Here is a 22,245-nt window from a genome sequence, read left to right as displayed (position 1 = left end):
CAATCTTGATTCCAGCTTGTGTTTCATCTAGAGTGGCATTTTGCATGATGTACTCTGCATATAAGTAAAATAAGCAGGGTGACAATATACACCCTTGACATACTCCTTTCCCAATTTGGAACGAGTCTGTTGTTCCATGTCTGGTTCTAACTGTTGCTTCTTGACCTGCATACAGATTTCTCAGGAGCCAGGTAAGGAGGTCTGGTGTTCCCGTCTCTTGAAGAATTTCCCACAGTTTGTTCTGATCCACACAGTCAAAGCCTTTGGTATAGTCAATGAAGCAGAAGTAGATGTTTTTCTGAAACTCTCTTGATTTTTAATGATCCTACAGATATTGGCAATTCGATCTCTCATTCCTCTGCCTTTTCTAAATCCAGCTTGAACATCTCAGTTCACATACTGTTGAATTCACATAGTGTTCACATAGCTTGGAGAATTGTGAGCATTACTATGCTAGCATGTGAGATGAGTGCAATTGTGCCGTAGTTAGAACATTTTTTCGCCTTGCCTTTCTTTGGGGTTGAAATAAAATCTGACCTTTTCCAGCCCTGTGGCCACTGCTCAGTTTTCCAAATTTGCTGGCATATTGAGTGCAGCACTTTCATAGCATCATCTTTTAGGATTTGAAATAGCTCAGCTGGAATTCTATCACCTCCACTAACAACCAAGAATCCTTAGAAGTCCAATATGTAAACAGAATTAGAATGAACTAAAATAGGCAGAAAACTTCTAAATCTTTCAGATTCTCCATTTTGCTGCTAGTTATGCTGATTTTTATCTCCTCAAGGCAGAACAGCCTTGAGAAGTCATATGTTTATCTGCATAATGGCTTTTTACTTGCTTCTTTTGCTCATTTGCTTTCCACAGTTAATTGATTACCAGATCCATGCTAAGGCCTGAAGGTATCTTTGCTTAGAATCAATTACAGACCCCTGTGACAGGTGAAGAGGAAAGCTTTGAAAATGTGAAGAAAGTTTGTTTTCCCAATTTGGTATATATTTCATCCAGAAAATTTAGGGTTTCTAATGTTTGTCATGAGGTGAGGATATTTCCAAGGCCTATTTATAATATTAAATTAGGTAAAGCCCATAGGGGCTTTCCAGGTGGCACTAGTGGTAAAGAATCTGCCTGCCAATGCAGGAGACATAAGAGACAGGTTCATCTCCTGGGTCTGGAAGGTCCCCTGGAGATGGGCATGGCAACCCACTCCAGTATTCTTCCTTGAAAATCTCATGAACAGAGAAGCCTGGTGGACTACAGTCTATAGGGTCACAAAGAGTTGAACACGACTGAAGTGAGTTAGCATGCACAATGCCCATAGGGACTTCCTAGGTGGCTCATTGGTAAAGAATCTGCCTGCTAAGCAGGAGATACAGTTCAATTCTTGGGTCAGGAAGATTCCCTGGAGGAAGGCATGACAACCCACTCAAGTATTCTTGCCTGGAGAATCCCATGGACAGAGGTGCCTGGCGGGCTACAAACTCCATAGGACCAGTAAAATCTAACAATCTGAGAGCCAAACAGTCACACACATTTCTTTATGTTACTCTGGGGACATTTAGGATGACGATTACTGGAAAATAGGTTCTGGTGCCAGTAATCAACACAAGGAGCAGAAGAAAGTCCTAAGCAGAAAGCACCAAGGACAGGAAGGCCCTTCAGAACAAAGTAGTAGAAAGAAGGGTAATAATCATGGCCTACAGAGATCAGTTAATAAAATTCTAATATAAAATTTCCCTTTTAGAATAGATTGTTTCTATCATATTCATACAGTATATCCCCAATATCTCTATCTATAGCACATGGCACATTAAGGTGTTCAATAAAGTCCTATTAGCTAAATAAATCTCCAAACATCTTACTTGAAGAAAGGATAGCGTGAAAGAAGATGAAAAGCTTCCCATTCAATGTGTGGGGATAGAAAAGTAAAAATATCTCTGAGAAATTAAACACATCAATGACTTGACTTATTCTGGTACCTTGTACCTTATTGGCTTCAACTACAACAAACTTGGCTCTGAAACTTTAAACCTCTTTAGACCGTTAGAGAAGTACAGTGACCACATAGCGGATTCTGCTCAGAGCCTGCCAACACTGGATGAGAATGCTGACTTAATTCTAAGACATTATAACATAAATATAAAGAGTCATTAATAATTCAAAATCTTGTCAAGAGACCTAAAAGAGAGGACCCAAATGGTAGTGCATGAGAAACAAAGCAAAATGAAATAATTAAGGCAGAAGGGTTTTCAAAAGCACACAAAAAGACTCCAGAACTGAACACTCAAGGAAATCAAATGGTTATTATTACCGCTATATAAGATCCCAACACAGAGTCTCATAAAAGAAGTACAATGTTATTTTAAGGCCCCTGTGAGCAGATCAACAGTGATATGCTTTATTGACAAGATTTGAAGCACACATCTACATATATGCCTATTAACAGAAAGAAGTGTTTTGTTATTATCCACTCAGGCTGAATTCAGAAACTCACAGCAAAGGTCTGCCTCCTGTTCAGATCCTAATGTTGAAAGGAAATGGAAAAACAGCAGTATAGTTAATTTGACTTAGTAAAGTAAAAAAAAAATAGGCCCAGGAAGATATTTTTACCTTTAATAAACAGTTTTGATTATCATCATCAAATGCCTACACTTTTACAAACCTGAGTTTCTCAGCCCAGCATTTATAGAAAATTGCCAAGTATCATTTCTAGATAAAAGCACAATTCAATATTTATGAATAGCTAGCTTTCTATAAATATAGACATTTGGAGATGATCTTCTCACTAGTCATTAAAATTTGAACAGGGATCAAAGCTAGAATAATATTAACAATTCCTTGCATTTGTAGAGTATTCTACAAAATACTATTAATAACAGATGACATTTATTGAGTACTTAGCAAGTGCCAGGCACTTTACATGTAAATTCTCATCATGAATTCAGTTCAGCTCAACAAGCATTCACTTAACACCTACTGTGTGATAGGTGAATAACACTTGGTTTCTGGCTTTAAAAACTCTCATTTTGGTGCACTCAATCAATGTTGAATGAATAAATGGATGAACAAAGTAATCAGTTTGAATGGCAGTGTGGGATAATAACAATAACACAGGCTCTTCCCCTTAGTATTTATGGTCATGAGAAAGTACTTAACCTATCCTAGCCCCAGTGTCTTCGTCTGTAATATAGGGATCTTTAAAATAATCTCCCTTGCAAAAATGTTGTGAGAATAGTAACATCAAATATAAAACATCTGACAAAGAATAGATTTTCTCAGGAAGTGGCAGTAGTTATTATTAACATTATCATCATCATCCTCATTACTATTATTAAGTAATTCTATACAACTGTCCTCAGCTACACTACAGCAATGGGACAAATAGAACTTTAGCATCCAGAAATATTCACACCATATCTATATAAAGAAACCACAACAAACAAGCAAAACAAGGGAACTCTACAAAACTGTAGCTCCTAATATCCTCCTGGGTTAATGTACAATATCTCTGCACAGGTTAGAAAAGAACAAACAAAAACAGAGTCAGCTTTATGCTTCCAAAGGTGTCATGATAAAAGCCAGATAAGACAGGAAGTTCATCTTATCAAATAACAGACTGTACATTCCCTCATAAGAGAATGCTAGTAATTCCAAACACGGAACCATGCTTTCTTTTCAAACACTCTCAAAGAGCAGTGCAGAGAGTCCAGACAATGAACATGCAGAAACTCACTGAACTCTTCTTAGGGCCAGTAGAGCAGATAAATTGGAGCCCTGGGTCACATTCTCCAATCAAAAGGAGGTCCATTCTCTGGGTCACTTACCATTTTGGTCTGCTGGTAGATTTCACCATAGGGGCCATCCCATCTCTATAAAGACTTTTAGTTTTGCTGAAGTTAACAATGTTGAAAATGACTCTCTGAGAAAGAAAGAGGGAAAAGTTTATCAAAAGACTGTGCTTTTCAGGTTGCCCCTTTCTGATAATTAGAACTGGAAGTAAAAAGAAGGGTTAAGGGAAACCATATGGACTAGCTACCAACATAGTGAGAATAAATGATATTCACAGAAATTCAGTGTTTCTGCTAGCTTAGCATAGTAATCAAGAACATAGACTCTGGAATCTGGAAGGCTTAGTTTTAATCTCACTCTACCACTCTTAGTCTGTCACCTTGCCAAGCTACTAAATCTTTCTTTGCCTCAGTTTCCTCATCTGAAAAATTGGGATAATAATGGTACCTAGGGTTACTGATGAGAAATGATTTAATGTATAGTGCTTGGAACTTTGCTTGGTACATAGTGAATGCTATATAAGTTTTAGTTATTTTATTAATTGCATCTTCTCTCTAGGCTCACCTAGAATTTCCATGGAAATGAATATCACTATAATAGCAGTGGTGCATTTGAAGTTCAACAAAACTAAAAATAACAACTTAGTGAAAATTGAAATTAAAAACTTCTGTAGCTGCTCAGCACCCCTTTGACTACAACTACAGAATATATGTTTTCTCCTTTTTTGTTGTTTTCTGCTAGGGGCAAGGAGTACTGAGCTCAATCCTAATCTTAGTATCAGTTTATAGGAGCACAGGTGCATAGGTGAGCTCCTTACCTCCCTCGGTACACCTTTACAATGGGGGAGTGGAATGTTTTAGATGACTAAAACCCTTCCAGAAGTGTAGTAGACTTAAAAGAAAACAAGTCTTTGTTTTAATAAACAACTTTATCACAAGTGAGGAAGACAGATGGGGAAAGAGCAGAGAATTGGGGTTAAAAGACATTAAATGACCACTGAAATAATCCAAAGGAAAAAGGATGAGGATCAGGGCAAGAGCAGCCTGAATAGTCAGAGAAAATGAAAAGCTTTCAAGAGGTTACCATAGGCTGGCCTTTCTGTCCAAAGGCAGTGAAAAACAGATGCATCAAAATTCATGTATTAAGTCACTGAATAAATATTTATTGTGTGAGGTATTAATGTCAAGTGCCAGAAATTGTATACACTTAAAAAATTTTTAATATTCTCTTACAATTATATTAAAATACAAACATCTCCATTTTACAGATGTGGAAACTGAGGTTCAGTGATGTTAATTATCCTGTCTTAAGTTGTGCAATTAACAGATGGAGAACTGATATCTAAACTCAAGGAATAAAAGAGTTAAGACAGCCAAGATCTCTAAGTTACTCACTAAGGTTCCAATTTCATAACTCCAATCAAGACTGTTTTCCAAAATAAGGGCAAAAATAAATATAAATATAGTGGGCAATTTTTGAATCCTTTACATTTAGTTTTCCTTTAAAAATATAACATTCAAAGCATTTCCTCTGGATTCATATTTGGCACTACCGTAAAATGCTTTGTTCTAAGAAATAAGGTCTTAGGAATAACTCATGTTTTCCTTTCTCCTCAGAGACCTAGCCATTGACCCTCTCTCTAGGCATTTCAGTTTCCGACCTCTTTTCTGTCATCACATTAAGTCATCAAGAATGTCCAAGGCTATTCCATTATTAATAAACCAGACCTGCCTGTTGTCAGATCAATTATTTCTCCCAGGGTCTTGGCTACTGTTTGATTTAAGAAAATCACTATCAAGGGGGACAAATGGCCTTTGAACCTCACAGGGCCATGATGTACTTTTAGGATCCAGACTAATGCTAAATGCAAGAGGAGATCTAATACAGAAAGAATGTATATATGTGAAGCTGGAATAAAAAATGAAAAAGTGGAATATTTATTGATCATTCATATCCTACCACATGCCAAAAACTTTCCCCCAGGTATTTAAAACATACTATATTATTTAGCTTCTCTATTCATAAATAAAATTGTTCATTTTAGACTAACTTTAGACATGAGGAAATTGACTCTAATAAATGGTAACTGGCTTACACCCCCACCCCCAGATCCCAGAACTATTAAATGTTAGAGCTAGAACTTAAATCCTAAGTGTCTAGACAATAAATATACTTTCCCTATGATACCAAATGCAAAAAGAAAACAATCTTTCTTTCTTTCTTTTTGGCTGAATATCTTGTAGGATCTTAGTTTCCCAACCAGGAATCCAACTTGGGTCCCGTCAATGAAAATGCCAAGTCCTAACCACTGGACCACTGGGGAATTCGTGAACACATTCTTTTATGATTCTCCACCCATGCATTTTTTAAATTTATTTTTTAAACTTTTTTATTTTGTATCGGGGTATAGCTGACTAACAAATAATGCCATGATAGTTTTGGGTGAACAACAGCAAAGGAACTCAGCATTACATATACATGTATCCATTTCTACCCAAACTCTCCTCCCATTTAGCCTGCCACATAACATTGAGTAGAGTTCACTATGCTATACAGTAGGTCCTTGTTGGATATCTATTTTAAATAAAGCAGTGTGTACATGTCCACCCCAAACTCCGTAACTATTCCTTCCTCTATTCTTTCCCTTGGCAACCATAAAATTGTTTTCTGTTTTGCAAGTTCATCATTTATTTTCAGATCCCACATAAAATGGATGTAATACAATATTTCTCCTTCCCTATCTCATTTACTTCACTCAGGATGACACTCTCTAGGTCCATCCATATTGCTGCAAATGGCATTATTTTGTTCCTTTTAATGGCTGAGTAATATTCCACTGTATATATGCAACACATCTTCTTTGGCCTTTCCTCTGTCGACAGACATTTAGGTGGTTCCCATATCTTTGCTCTTGTAAACAGTGCTGCAATGAACGTTGGGATGCCAGTATCCTTTCATCCTGTTTTTTTTCCAGATAAATGCCCAAAAGTGGGATTATAAGGTCATATGGTAGCTTTATTTTGAGTTTTTAAGGAAAAAAAAAAAAAAAACTGTAGTAGTCACTGTACCAATTTACATTCCTACCAACAGCGCTGGAGGGTTCTTTTCTCATCACACCCTCTCCAGCATTTATGGTTTGTGGATTTTTTGATCATAGCCATTCTGAGTGGTGGGAGATGGTATCTTCATTGCAGTTTTGATTTCCATTTCTCTAATAACTAGTGATGTTGAATATCTTTTCATGTGTCTCTTGTCCATCTGTATATCTTTTTTGAAGAAATGTCTATATAGGTAGGTGTTCTGCTTGTTTTTTGATTGAGTTGTTTGCTTTGACGCCGTTAAGCATCATAAGGAGTTTGTAAATTTTGGAGACTAATCCCTTGCTGGTCACATCATTTGCAAATATTTTCTCCCAATCTAGGGTTGTCTTTCTGTTCTGTTTATTCTTTCCTTTAGTGTGAAAATTTTGAGTTTAAGTAAGTCCCATTTGTTTATTTTTGTTTTTATTTCCATTATTCTGGGAGTTGGATCAAAAATTAAGGCAGAGGAATCAGAGATCAAATTGCCAACATCCGCTGGATCATCAAAAAAGCAAAAGAGTTCCAAAAAACATCTATTTCTGCTTAATTGACTATGTCAAAGCCTTTGACTGTGTGGATCACAATAAACTGTGGAAAATTGTGAAAGAGATGGGAATACCAGACCACCTGACCTGCCTCTTGAGAAACCTGTATGCAGGTCAGGAAGCAACAGTTAGAACTGGACATGGAACAACAGACTGGTTCCAAATAGGAAAAGAAGTGCATCAAGGCTGTATATTGTCACCCTGCTTATTTAACTTCTATGCAGAGTACATCATGAGAAATGCTGGGCTGGAAGAAGCACAAGCTGGAATCAAGATTGCCAGGAGAAATATCAGTAACCTCAGATATGCTGATGACACCACCCTTATGGCAGAAAGTGAAGAAGAACTAAAGAGCCTCTTGATGAAAGTGAAAGAGGAGAGTGAAAAAAGTTGGCTTAAAGCTCAACATTCATAAAACTAAGATCATGGCATCTGGTCCCATCACCTCATGGCAAATAGATGGGGAAACAGTGGCTGACTTTACTTTTCTGGGCTCCAAAATCACTGCAGATGGTGACTGCAGCCATGAAATTAAAAGATGCTTACTCCTTGGAAGGAAAGTTATGATCAACCTAGACAGCATATTGAAAAGCAGAGATGTTATTTTGTCTACAAAGGCCCGTCTGGTCAAGGCTATGGTTTTTCCAGCGGTCATGTATGGATGTGAGCGTTGGACTATAAAGAAAACTGAGCACTGAAAAATTGATGCTTTTGAACTGTGGTGTTGGAGAAGACTCTTGAGAGTTGCTTGGACTGCAAGGAGATCCAACCAGTCCATCCTAAAGGAGATCAGTCCTGGGTGTTCATTGGCAGGGCTGATGTTGAAGCTGAAGCTCCAATAGTTTGGTCACCTGATGCAAAGTGCTGGCTCATTTGAAAAGACCCTGATGCTGGGAAAGATTGAAGGCAGGAGGAGAAAGGGACGTCAGAGGATGAGATGGTTGGATGGCATCACTGACTCATTGGACATGGCTTTGGGTAGAATCCAGGAGTTGCTGATGGACAGGGAGGCCTGGCACACTGTGGTTCATGGGGTTGCAAAGAGTTGGACACGACTGAGCAACTGAACTGAACTGAACTGATGTCAGACAGTATTCTGCCTATGTTTTCCTCTAGGAGTTTTACATTGTCCAGTCTCACATTTAAGGCTTTAATCAATTTTGAAATTATTTTTGTATATTCTACCTGTGCATTTTTAAAAATGTTTTGTACATTATTTAGCAAGGTAGCATGTGGTTGTAAGAATCAAAGGTATTTAGAAGCAAGCAGTGCAGAAAATCTTGGCTTCCATATTTTCTAGTTATTTGTCAGTTATTTTCTCAAAATACATCAGACAAAACTACATCTATGAGGTAATGGTAACAGTAACAACTATAATAATAATTAACAACTTCTGAGACTTTCTATGCACCTAATTCTAAGCTGTGCATTCTAAGTCATGCTAAATCGCTTCAGTTGTGTCTGACTCTGTGCGACCCTACGGACTACAGCCTGCCAGTCTCCTCTGTTCATGGGATTCTCCAGGCAAGAATACTGAAGTGGTTTGCCATGCCCTTCTCCAGGGGATCTTCCCGACCCAGAGATCAAATCCGCATCTCTTACATCTATCTGCACTGGCAGGTGGGTTCTCTACCACTAGCGCCAAAATCACCTGTACAGTTTTTTAGTACTAGAGATGTGTGGACCTCATCCTAAGCTTCCCTGGTGGCTCAGTTGGCAAAGAGTCTGCCTGCAATGTGGATGACCTGGATTTGATCCCTGGGTTGGGAAGATCCCCTGGAGAAGAAAATGGCAACCCACTCCAGAATTCTTGCCTGGAGAATTCCATGGACAGAGGAGACTGGTGGGCTACAGTTCATGGGGTCACAAAGAGTTGGACACGATTGAGTGACTAACTTTCACTTCCACTTTTCATCCTAAGCTGATATCTGATGTATTAGCTCACTTGTTTTGAGGATAATGAATATTTTGAGACAGGGACAATTTATTACCTCTTTAGGGTGAGGCAAGTGGTATCAAGAACAAGTAATTTCAAATTACATAGCTAATTTGTAGTAGAGTTAGAATTTGCACCCAGTCCATTGACTCAAGAGAATAAGATCTTGGACTTTCCAGATAGATATACCTGAGGCTGAAACCTAGCTCCTCACTGGTTTTGTGAACTTGGGCAAGATAATTACTCATTTTTGATACTGTTTTAAAAGTCAATCTGGGATTGAAATGATAATACCATTCTAACAAAGTTATTATAAGAATCTGTGAGATTATATTAGTAATCAACTGGCACATTGCATCTAGATAAGAATAGGAATTCAACATTTATTGAACTTCCCCCCTTATCTTCAACAAAACGAGATCTTTCCATTTTTATAGCTTCCTTCCTTCTCCCTTTCTTTCTTTTTTTCCAGTCCTTTCTTCCATTATTTCTTTTTGTATATTTAAAATTTAACCCAGGCTTCTTGTTTTAGTAATAGGATGCTCTAAATTGAAGCTTTGTAAATGGTGACCTGTAGCATGAGCTCTCACGGTAGTCTTGTGTGAGGCCTGGAGCTCTGCCCATCATGACTAAGGAGCTCATGGTGCTATGGAGGAATATAAGAACTCCACCCCAGATATAGGCCAAGGAGTGGTGCAGTGTTGCTGAGGGTGTAGTAAGAAGACTGCAGGCAATCCCAGACAGTGGCTTTAATTCTTTTTCTTCCCATAGATCCAATACTTTTGCCCAATCAAGAGTAAATTTTCCACTTAATGGTATCCAAGCTGTCCCAAGGACTATTCTAAATAGGCCTGAATATTCTACAAATTAGACAGTCACAATTATTTTAAAACATTTCATTACCTTTTTCTTGTTTAGTAGCTAAGTCGTGCCCAACTTATTGCGATCCCATGGGCTGCTGCCCACCAAGCTCCTCTGTCTATGAAATTCTCCAGGCAAGAATACTGGAGTGGGTTGCCAGTCCCTCTCCAGGAGATCCTCCCCAGCCACGGATGGAATTCGAGTCTCCTGCATTGCAGGCAGATTCTTTACCACCCAGACACCAAGAAAGCCTTAAATCAGTATAATATTGAAAGTTTGATTCAATTTTAACATCATTTGATGTTTACAAGAAATGTCAATACTGCAATTATAAGTGGAAAAAGGAGAACTATTAGATACTTTAATATAATTTCACATGGCTTATATATTTGAACAGTTTAAAAGTTTTTATCACTTTATTGTGGGGACAGTTTCTTATTAATGTTTATTAAGACTGAATAGATCATTGAAAAGTCTTGATCAGGAATTTCACATATTCATTTCAGAAATCAAAACCTCATACAAAAATGGAAAGTTCAATGGACAAAACTAATGTATTTCAATAAAAAATTTGAAGATTAAAAAAATTAGCATTTGATATCCTCTGTAGTTTTTTTGTTTTATTTTAAAATTTTGTGTTATTGTTATTTTTTTTAATCAAACTTCATATGATCATCCTCTAAACATTCCCAGGTATTACAACATTCTGCATGGGTATCATCTTCTCTATATGTTTAAATGTTATTTTCTTTGTGTGCCTGAAAGTGAAAACAGTTGGAGAATACAGCTCTGGATAACCTTCCACAAACTGCCAGAAACTATAGGATATTTATGAACATTATTTACATGAAGAGTTCCTAATAAATAAAAAGAAATCCACAGATTCTAGAAAAATAGATGTACAGAAGGCAGATTATTGGTCTTGGTATCTAAGAACTTAGATTTTTTAAATCTATGCAAGGATAGTAAATGAGGCCATGAATCTGTATGAGGAAGGCTATCTGACATGAGATGCTTTCACAAATATAGGACCCTCAAAATGATATAGTATTAGTGAAATTGTGGTCTAGAAAGAAATCATTCACTCACAATGGGAGATGACAAAGATACATGTGTATCTATTCCTAGATCTGGGGGTAGAGAATAATTTAAAAACATGGGCCAGAACACTTTTAGGTTTCAGTTTGAATTTACACCACCTGCTTAAGAACTGGAGCTTCCTCGGTGACTGGATTCAGTGGTAAAATACCCACCTGCCAAGCAAGAGATGAAGGAGTCGCAGGTTTGATCCCCGAATCATGAAGATCCCCTGGAGAAGGAAATGGCAACCCACCTCAGCATTCTTGCCTGAAAAATCCCATGGACAGAGGAACCTGAAGGCTACAGTTCAGTGGTGTTGCAAGGAGTCCAGCACAACTGAGCATGTATGCATGCTTAAGAATCCAGGCCACGCATTTACAACACATGTCCTTACAGGGCTTCCCTGATAGCTCAGTTGGTAAAGAATCCACCTCCAATGCAGGAGACCCTGGTCGGATCCCTGGGTCGGGAAGATCCACTGTAGAAGGAAAGGCTACCCACTCCAATATCCTGGCCTGGAGAATTTCATGGACTGTATAGTTCATGGGGTTGCAAAGAGTCAACACAACTGACCAACTTTCACTTTCACTTCGTTACAGGAAGATATCCCTGGAGCATCTGGCTCAGGCAATAAAAAAATACTTTTGGTTTGAATGCACACATTTTCAGCCTAGGCATACAGAATTTCCATAATGAAGCCTTAAAGAGGTCAAACTTTCATATACATTTGTAAAACATAAAAGAAAACAATCCACACTAAAAGTGAGAATCAGTCAGAGAAATAGACAACTGAATTAGACCACAAAGAACATCAGTCATAAAACTATCTGGTGAACTATAGAGAAAGTACTTTTTTTTTTTTAACCAAGAAATAAATGTTTATTCAACCCATGCAAACAAACAAACAAATAAATCAGTAGAAAGAAACTACTTCTACAAAAGACCTAATGGCAAATATACTAGACAGACTTTAAAACAACTATTTTTTAAGTGATTAAAAAAATAAAAGAATGTTTGAATACATGAGAACAGAACAAAACACAGTAAGTTTTTTTATTTTTTAATGCCAGAAATAGTCTAGAAAAAAATTAAAGTGTTTTTAGAAATTATAAAAGATGTAATTAAACTAAAAAATTCAGTAGACAGGTTAAGATGCAGAATGGATAAAATTTTCCAAAATTCAACAGCGAGAATTAGCAAGATAGAAAATATGAAAAGAGACACAGAAGAAATATATAAAAATATGTATCTGATAAGAGTTCTAAAAATAGAGACAACAGAAACTGGGAGAGGAAAAATCCACAAAGAAAAGACTGAATATATTCCAGAACTGATGAAAGACAGGGATATTCAGATTTAGGAATCACAAGTCCATCCAAAGTAGGATTTTTTAAAAATCTAGATATAGACACATCATAGTGAAACTATTGAATACAAAACACCAACAATGAAGGACGTGTTTTCAAAACAAATCAAAGAAAATAAAAATTACATACAAAGGAACAGAAGTTAAAAAGCAAATTTAATACCAGCAACATGAGAAACCAGAAAATAATGGAATAACATTACCCAAGAAAAAGGGTATAATAAATTTTCAAACAAAGCCTAAGAAGTTTAGCAATTTCAGATTTCAGTGAAGGAGCTACTAAAAGACGAATTTCAGAAGAAGAAAGAAATTGACCACAAAAGGTAATGATGGCAAGAAGCAACAATGGGCAGAGAAATGAGTAAATATAAATAAGAACTGACCAAAACTATAACAATATTAATTTTTAGAGCTGTTAAAAATTTTTAAAAAGTAGATGGTGGTGAAGTGGAGAGAGGCAAAATCATAGTTAAAGTATTATAAGGTCTTTCTATGATTCCAAAGGAGGATAGGGAAGCCAATTAACTTAATGAAAGTGAAAGTATCAGTCATTCAGTCCTGTGTCTGACTCTCTGAGACCCCATGGGCTGTAGCACATCAGGCTTCTCTGTCCATGGAATTTTCCAGGCAAAAATACTGGAATGGGTAGTCACTACCTTCTCCATGGGATCTTACAGACCCAGGGATTAAACAGAGGTCTCCTGCATTGCAGGCAGATTCCTTATGGTCTGAATCACCAGGGAATCCCTAATTAATTTAATTGCCATAAACAAGAATGTGACAATCAAGAGTAGTCACTATAATAATAGAAACAGGATTAATAAATTCCAAATGAGTGAAAAAGAGAGAGAGAATAAAGAAAGCATGACAAATATAATAGAAGATATAGGGAATAAAAAGAAAAGGAAACATTATTTATTGAAAACTCAAAATGACAGTAAAAATAATTCTAAATATCTGTAATCACAGATATTGAAAACTGACAAATTTATTTGTTAAAAAACTGATTAGAAAAATCTACACTTAATCATCTTTCCCAGAGACAAGCATAAGAAATAATGGCACAAAATTTTGAAACTGAAAACCTAGAAAAAGATATAAAAGATATAACATGAAAACACTAAAGAAAGGTTGTTTGAGCTATGGCAGTATCAGATATTGATTTTTCCTAAAAACATATTGAGCAAAAATGAAAAATTAAGGATACAATCACCATATAAAAGCAAACATTCTACATGATATCAACTTTAAATATGTGTGCACCTAAAAAGAGCATAAAATATATAAAATAAAAAGTTGACAACATCACAAGTAAAACCTGACTGAGCCACAATGATTAATCTCAGTAACTGATACTGTAAACAACCAAAAATTCTGAGGGCTATAGTAAACCAAAAACTTCCAATTTGATAAGCTCCAGCTTCCCTGGTGGCTCAGATAGTAAAGAATCTGCCTGCAATGTGGAAGAATAGGGTTCATTTCCTGGGTTCGGAAGATCACCGTGGAGAAGGAAATGGCAACACACTCTAGTATTCTTGCCTGGAAAATTCCATGGACAGAGGACCCTGGCTGGCTACAGTCTAAGGGGTTGCAAAGAGTGTGGCATGACTGACCAACTAACATTGAAATATCATTTATGAAAATCTGTAAAACTTTCCACATAAACAATTAGGGAATAAACTTTTTTTCAAGTAATAAGAGATATTTGTAAAAGATTAAGTACATACATATAGTCACAAAACAAATCTCAACAAATATCAAAGAATTCATATTCTTCTAATCACAACTTCCCACTATCCAGTCATAAAATCATAAATCTGGTACAAAAAAAATTGACCAAAAACTCAGATATTTTGAAATTTTTATATACTCTTCTTAGTTTTTTATGTATCAAAGAAGAAATAGTGAGGGAAAGCACAAAGCATTTAAAATTGGATGATTGATTCAGCACTATATAGCAGAGCAATGTCACACAGAAAAAATATATATACAGAGAAATTAAATTTTAGCGCTATGTGTCTATACTAGAAGGGAAGAAAGATTGAAAAAGAGAGTGCCAAGTATTTAACTTAAAAAGTTAAGAAACAAACAGAAAATAATTCATACCAAAGAATCTCAGAAATGGAAAACACTGGAAGTACTTGGGGTGCCAGTCTGAGCTTGGTTCATAGTCCTTGTAAAGAAACATTAAGTCCCAAATTCCTTCCCTCACATCAACACCCAAGTGAATCTTCATCCATCATGACAGAAAACTAGAGGCTCATTCTCTGGAGGGGTGGAAGAGATTCCAGATTCAAATTCCAGAATACTGACAGTCAAGCTTATATCCATATACAGTAGTTTTAAAAAAAAATGTATTCTGTGGGAAAATTAACTCAATCAAAGATAAAATATATACAACTATTAGCATGGGAAACTCCCCCAAGAAAATAGATCAGCATAGTCCAAACATGTATTTAGAACCTCTATTTCAAATTTTAATGGCAATCTTTTACTGATGAAAGACATCAATAGAAGCAGAGACCAAAGTATCCAAGTGAAGGTATGATGGGGGTTGGCAGTGATGGGGGGGGGGAGGAGGGACAGAAACGATTTGCAAAAGGTGCATTAAATACCAATTTAACAGAAAAAGAAGAAACAATTATTAGCAAAAGGCCAGAGGCAGATGGGATAGTTGCACAACAGAAAAAAAGTTAATCATATCTCACAAGACTCATCTGAATTAATAGTTGGAAGTGAAAGCTCAGTCGTGTCTGACTCTTTGCAACCCCATGTACTGTAGACTACCACACTCCTCTGTCCACATGGTTTTCTAGGCAAGAGTACTGCAGTGGGTTGCCATTTCCTTCTCCAGAGGATCTTCCCGACCCAGGGATTGAACCCAGGTCTCCTGCCCTGTAGGCAGACGCTTTACCATCTGAGCCACCAGGGAAGTTCTAGTTACCTATTCATAATAAAAGATTGAATATTATTTTAACCAAAAGATGACATAAATATGTGGGGGAGGGGAATTGCTTATATTTTGTAGCAGAACTGTGAAAGGATTAAAACATCATCTCATAATACAAAGTAGGTAAATACTAATGCAAACTAAAATGACTAGAGAATAGCTGTATAGAAATTTTATTTAAAAATACAGAAGTAATATCAGAAGAAACAATGATGCACCACATTAACAAATTGAAAGACTAAAAACCATATGATTATCTCAATAGATGCAGAGAAAGCCTTTGACAAAATCCAACATCCATTTGTGATTAAAAAAAAAAAAAACCCTCCAGAAAGCAGGCATAGAAGGAACATACCTCAACATAATAAAAGCCATATATGATAAACCCAAAGCAAACATTATCTTCAGTGGTGAAAAATTAAAAGCCTTTCCCCTAAAGTCAGGAACAAGACAAGGATGCCACTCTCACAACTACTATTCAACATAGTTTTGGAAATTTTAGCCACAGCAATCAGAGAAGAAAAAGAAATAAAAGGAATCCAGATTGGAAAAGAAGACGTAAAACTCTCACTGCAGATGACATGATCCTCTACATAGAAAACCCTAAAGAAGTCACTAGAAAATTACTAGAGCTAATCAATGAATATAGTAAATTTGCAGGATATAAAATTAACACACAGAAATACCTTGCATTCCTATACACTAACAATGAGAAAACAGAAAGAGAAATTAAGGAAACAATTGCATTCAACATTGCAACGAAAAGAATAAAACACTTAGAAATAAACCTACCTAAAGAAACAAAAGACCTATAAACAGAAAACTATAAAACACTGATGAAAGAAATCAAAGATGACACAAATAGATGGAGAAATATACCATGTTCATGGATTGGAAGCATCAATATAGTGAAAATGAGTATACTAGGCAAAGCAATCTATAGATTCAATGCAATCCCTATCAAGCTACCAACGGTATTTTTCAGAGAACTAGAACAAATAATTTCACAATTTGTATGGAAATACAAAAAACCTTGAATAGCCAAAGCAATCTTGAGAAAGAAGAATGGAACTGGAGGAATCAACCTGCCTGACTTCAGGCTACACTACAAAGCCAGTCATAAAGACAGAAACATAGATCAGTGAAACAAAATAGAAAGCCCAGAGATAAATCCATGCACCTCTGGACACCTTATCTTTGACAAAGGAGGCAAGGATATACAATGGAGAAAAGACAATTTCTTTAACAAGTGGTGCTGGGAAAACTGGTCAACCACTTGTAAAAGAATGAAACTGGAACACTTTCAAATACCATACACAAAAATAAACTCAAAATGGATCAAAGATCTAAATGTAAGATCAGAAACTATAAAACTGTTAGAGGAAAACGTAGGCAAAACACTCTCTGATGTAAATCATAGCAGGATTCTCTATGACCCACCTCCCAGAGTAATGGAAATAAAAGCAAAAATAAACAAATGGGACCTAATTAAACTTAAAAGCTTTTGCACAACGAAGGAAACTATAAGCAAGATGAAAACACAGCCTTCAGAATGGGAGAAAATAATAACAAATGAAGCAACTGACAAAGAATTAATCTCAAAAATATAGAAGCAACACCTGAAGCTCGAATCCAGAAAAATAAGTGACCCAATCAAAAAATGGGCCAAAGAACTAAACAGACATTTCTCCAAAGAAGACATACAGATGGCTAACAACAACTGAAAAGATGTTCAACACCACTCATTATCAGAGAAATGCAAATCAAAACCATCTCACTCTGGTCAGATGGCTGCTATCAAAAAGTCTACAAACAATAAATTCTGGAGAGGGTGTGGAGAAAAAGGAAGCTTCTTACACTGTTGGTGGGAAAGCAAACTAGTACAGCCACTATTGCAAACAATGTAGAGATTCTTTAAAAAGCTGGAAATAGAACTTATTTGACCTAGCAATCTCACTGCTGGGCATACACACCGAGGAAACCAGAATTGAAAGAGACACGTGTACCCCAATGTTCATCACAGCACTGTTTACAATAGCCAGGACAAGGAAGCAACCTAGATGTCCATCGGCAGATGAATGGATAAGAAAGCTGTGGTGCATATACATAATGGAATATTACTCTGCTATTAAAAAGAATGCCTTTGAATCAGTTCAAATGAGGTGGATGAAACTAGAGCCTATTATATAGAATGAAGTAAATCAGAAAGAAAAACACCAATACAGTATATTAACACATATATATGGAATTTAGAGATGGTATTACCATCTTATATGACCCTGTATGTAAGACAGCAAAAGAGACACAGATGTAAAGAACAGACTTTTGGACTCTGTGGGAGAAGGCAAGGGTGGGATGAGAGAATAGCACTGAAACATGTATATTAACATATGTGAAACAGATTGCCAGTCCAGGTTCGATGTATGAGGCAGGGTGCTCAGAGCCAGTGCACTGGGATGACCCTGAGGGATGGGATGGGGAGAAAGGGTCAGGATGGGGATCACATGTACACCCATGGCTGACTCATGTGAATATATGGCAAAAACCACCACAATATTGTAAAGCAATTATCCTCCAATTAAAATTAATTTTAAAAATTGTAATTAAAAAAAAAGAAACAATGAAAAGAAATATGACTGCCTCAAGACCAGGAGATCAGGAACCAAATTCTGCCTGCTGCCTGTTTTTGAAAAACAACAACAACAACAACAACAAACTACCCATGTTTATTCACTGTGAATGAGAGAGAGAGAGAGTGTGTGTGTGTGTGTGTGTGTGTATGCTCAGTTGTGTTCAACCCTTTGTCACCCCATGGACTGTGGCCCACCAGACTCTCTGGAATTTTCCAGGCAAGAATATTGGAGTGGGTTGTCATTTTCTACTCTAGGGGATCTTCCCGACCTAGGGATTGAACCCATGTCTCTTGTGTCTCTTGCATTGATAGGTAGATTCTTTACCACTGTGTCACCTGAGGTGTTGTCTGGCTGCCTTTACCACATAATAGCACATAGAATAAGCAAGGACATTAAGTAGTTGTGACAGAGACCTCTTGGCCCATAAAGCCTAAATTATTCACTACTTTGTTATTTACAGAATTTTACTGATTCTTGTTTGAGCAAGCAGGAATCAAAAACTGTGGCAAAAGTAAACAAATATTTTCTTTTTGGCTTTTTCTGTAGAATTTCACTTTTAAAATTACATACATGTATTTTATTTTCATAAATATTAAAGTTAAGTAAAACTTAAAAAAAGATAGAAAGCTACCCAACTGATTTTATGGGGCTATTATAAACTTGAAGCAAAAAAATAGGTAAGGAAAACTGGAAAATGAAAAATTATCACAGTATATCAGTTATAAGCACTCAGTGAAAAATTCTAAATAAAATATCATCAATTCAAATCCAGCAGTAAATTTATACTAACACACACACACACACACACACACATTACAGCAATACAAAGTAAAATGAACCCTAGGAATGGAAGAATGATTACATATTAAAAAGAGATATAATAATGTAATATCACATTAATAGATTAAGTGAGAAATATTAAATTATCAACAAATAGAATAAAAATATCTAATAAAATGTAACATTCATCCAAAAAAGTTTTAAAAAATCTTTGCAAACTCTAAATAAAAGAGAGTTTCCTTTATCTTACACAGGGTTATCTATTAAATTATAGCAATCCTACTAAATGGTGAAACATGAGAAATACTCCTTTTAAAGTCAGGAAACAGAAAGGATGCTTCTACTTTTGCTTATATTCAACATGACCTTGAAAGTTCTAGTGCAATAAAATTAGAAAAAGTAGTAAAAAATGAGAATTAAAAATAAAACATCATTCATAGATGACATTATTACCTATATATATATTAATAAAATAAAAGAGAAGCTAAAGGAAACCTTTAGGATAAACAGAGATTCTAAGAAGATTAGGATTCAAGAACATACAAATTTCAACAAAGAATCTATAAAACAATGATGTATTGATACTCAAGAAAAATATAGAAAAGTACAATTTATTCATATCAGGAATATAAAAGGAAACAGAACTACAAACACTAAAAAGACAAGAACAAATATTATAATAAAAAGACATTTTCCAAAGAACTTGAAAAATTAGAGGGCAAATTCCTATAAAACTATATTTGAAAAAAAATATATTTAAAAAAACCCAAAACACTAATTCATAAAGATACATACATTCCAATGTTCATAGTATCATTATTTACAATTGCCAAGGCATGGAAGCAACCTAGCTGTCCATCAACAGATGAATGGATAAAGAAGACGTTATATATTTATGTTTACACACATACACACCATCCTAAAGCAGATCAATCCTGGGTGCTCATTGGAAGGACTGATGCTGAAGCTGAAACTCCAATACTTTGGACACCTCATGCGAAGAGTTGACTCATTGGAAAAGACCCTGATGGCTGGGAGAGATTAGGGGCAGGAGGAGAAGGGGACGACAGAGGATGAGATGGCTGGATGGCATTACTGACTTGATGGACATGTGTTTGAGTAAACTCCGGGAGTTTGTGATGGACAGGGAGGCCCGGCGTGCTGTGATTCATGGGGTCGCAAGGAGTCGGACACAACTGTGTGACTCAACTGAACTGAACTGAACTGAACATAAACACATGTACAACAGAATACTACTCAGCCATAAGGAGTAAAAATTTGCCTTTTGCAGTAACATGGGTAGACCTGAAGGCATTATGCTAAGTGAAATAACTCAGACAAATACAAATACTATATAATATCACTTATATGTGGAATCTAAAAAAAGCAGCAAACTAGTGAGTGCTAAAAAAGAATCAGACTCATGGATAAACAGCAGTGGCCCCCAACGTTTTTAGTACCAGGGACAGGATATGTGGAAGACAAGTTTTCCATGGACCAGGTTGGGTGGGACTTGGAGATGGTTTCAGGATGATTCAAGTGCATTACATTTATTGTGCACTTTATTTCTATTATTATTACATTGCAATAATGCAAACAAGGGGGAGCGGCTATAAATAACAGATGAAGCTTCATTCACTTGCTTGCCAATCACCTCCTGCTGTGCAGTCTGGGTTCCTAACAGACCACTGATCACTACTAGTTCATGGCCTGGGGTTGGGGATCTCTGATACAGAGAACAAACTAGAGGTTACCAGTAGGGAGCAGGGGAGGAACAATTTGGGGGTGGGAGAGTGAGAAAGGAGGTATAAAGTACTGGGTATAAGATAGGCTATAAGAATGTCTTATACAACACAGAGGATATAGCCAATATTTTATAATAACTATAAGTAGACTGTAACCTTTAAAACTTGTATAAACTTAAAAAAAAAACTATAGGAATTCAGATGGTAAAAAATGGCAAAGACAGCCTTATCAGATAAGAAGATTTACTATAAAGTTATGGACATTAAAACAAAGTGACTTAACATTGCTACAGATCAATAGAAATAAGACTTCATGGATCCAAACAGAGGACTTAAGAACAGATTCAGTATATATCACAGATGACACTAGATGAGATTGAAAAGCTGAATAATCAATGAATGGTATTGGGTCAAGAGGTTATCCATATGGAAAAAAATATAAAGTGGGATCTCTATCTCATACCAAATACAAAATTAAATTTCAAATGGATTAAGGAAAAAACATATAAAGTGAAACACAGTATATTATTTTATGGACTAAGGATATGTCAGGACATTTTAGACAAAACACCAGAAGCATAAGACCTGAAGGAAAAGATACATATATTTGACTGTTTCACAAAAAATTATTATATGAAAATATATCATAAATAAATGAAAAAAAAAAGCCAGTGGTTGAAGAAGTCACGTGTGTAATGTTTATCATTGAAAAGAATTAATACACAAACCTATAAAGATCCCTTAGAAGTGAAAATTTAAAAGACCAACTATCCAGTAGAAAATAGGTGAAGGATATAATCAGGCATGGTTGCTTCCATGCCTTGACAATTGTAAATAATGCTGCTATGAACATTTCATCTGTAGGCCAGATGAAACAAATGGCCTACAGATATACGAAAACATGATCACCCCACTAGTAACTGAGAAAAAATAAGTACACAAAACAATAAAATACATTTCTTACCCTCACACTGGCAAAAATATAGGAAATCTGAAAATACCAAGTGTTGGAAATTTTGTAAGAAACAGTGACCTTTTTTAACACCACTGTTGAGCATGCAAAATATAATAGACTCTTTAGAGGGTAACTTGACAATAAAGATAAAGATGTTTATAATCTATGATCCAGCAATTTCACTTCTCTGAGATTTCCTAAAACAATTTTTGTACATTACACAAGGAGATACAGACAATAATGTTCATTGTATTAATAGTACTATTCATTTCTAATAGTAAAACAAACTAAAAGCTAAAACTAGTTAACTCAGAATGCTGCTGCTGCTGCTGCTGCTGCTGCTAAGTCACTTCAGTCATGTCTAACTCTATGTGACCCCATGGACCGCAGTCTACCAGGCTCCTCCATCCATGGGATTTTCCAGGCAAGAGTACTGGAGTGGGTTGCCATTGCCTTCTCCATAACTCAGAGTGAGTATGGATAAATTATGATTCACAAGCTGAAATCAAGATTGCAGGGAGAAAT

General features: G+C 36.1%; 1 protein-coding gene across 1 annotated transcript in view; it reads right to left on the bottom strand.

Annotated features, from left to right (window-relative positions):
- The window catches only part of AGBL4 (AGBL carboxypeptidase 4), a 1,406,543-nt gene that overhangs the window by 756,797 nt on the left and 627,501 nt on the right, over window positions 1-22,245 (bottom strand). Inside the window, exon 4 of the mRNA XM_043876377.1 lies at window positions 3,825-3,919. Within this exon, the coding sequence (XP_043732312.1) occupies window positions 3,825-3,919 (95 nt within the window). The remainder of the gene's footprint in view (window positions 1-3,824; window positions 3,920-22,245) is intronic.

This window comes from Cervus elaphus, chromosome 20, assembly GCF_910594005.1.
Source record: "Cervus elaphus chromosome 20, mCerEla1.1, whole genome shotgun sequence".
NCBI lineage: Eukaryota > Metazoa > Chordata > Mammalia > Artiodactyla > Cervidae > Cervus > Cervus elaphus.
Note: the sequence above shows the minus strand (reverse complement) of the source record. Positions and strands in the feature narration are given on the sequence as shown.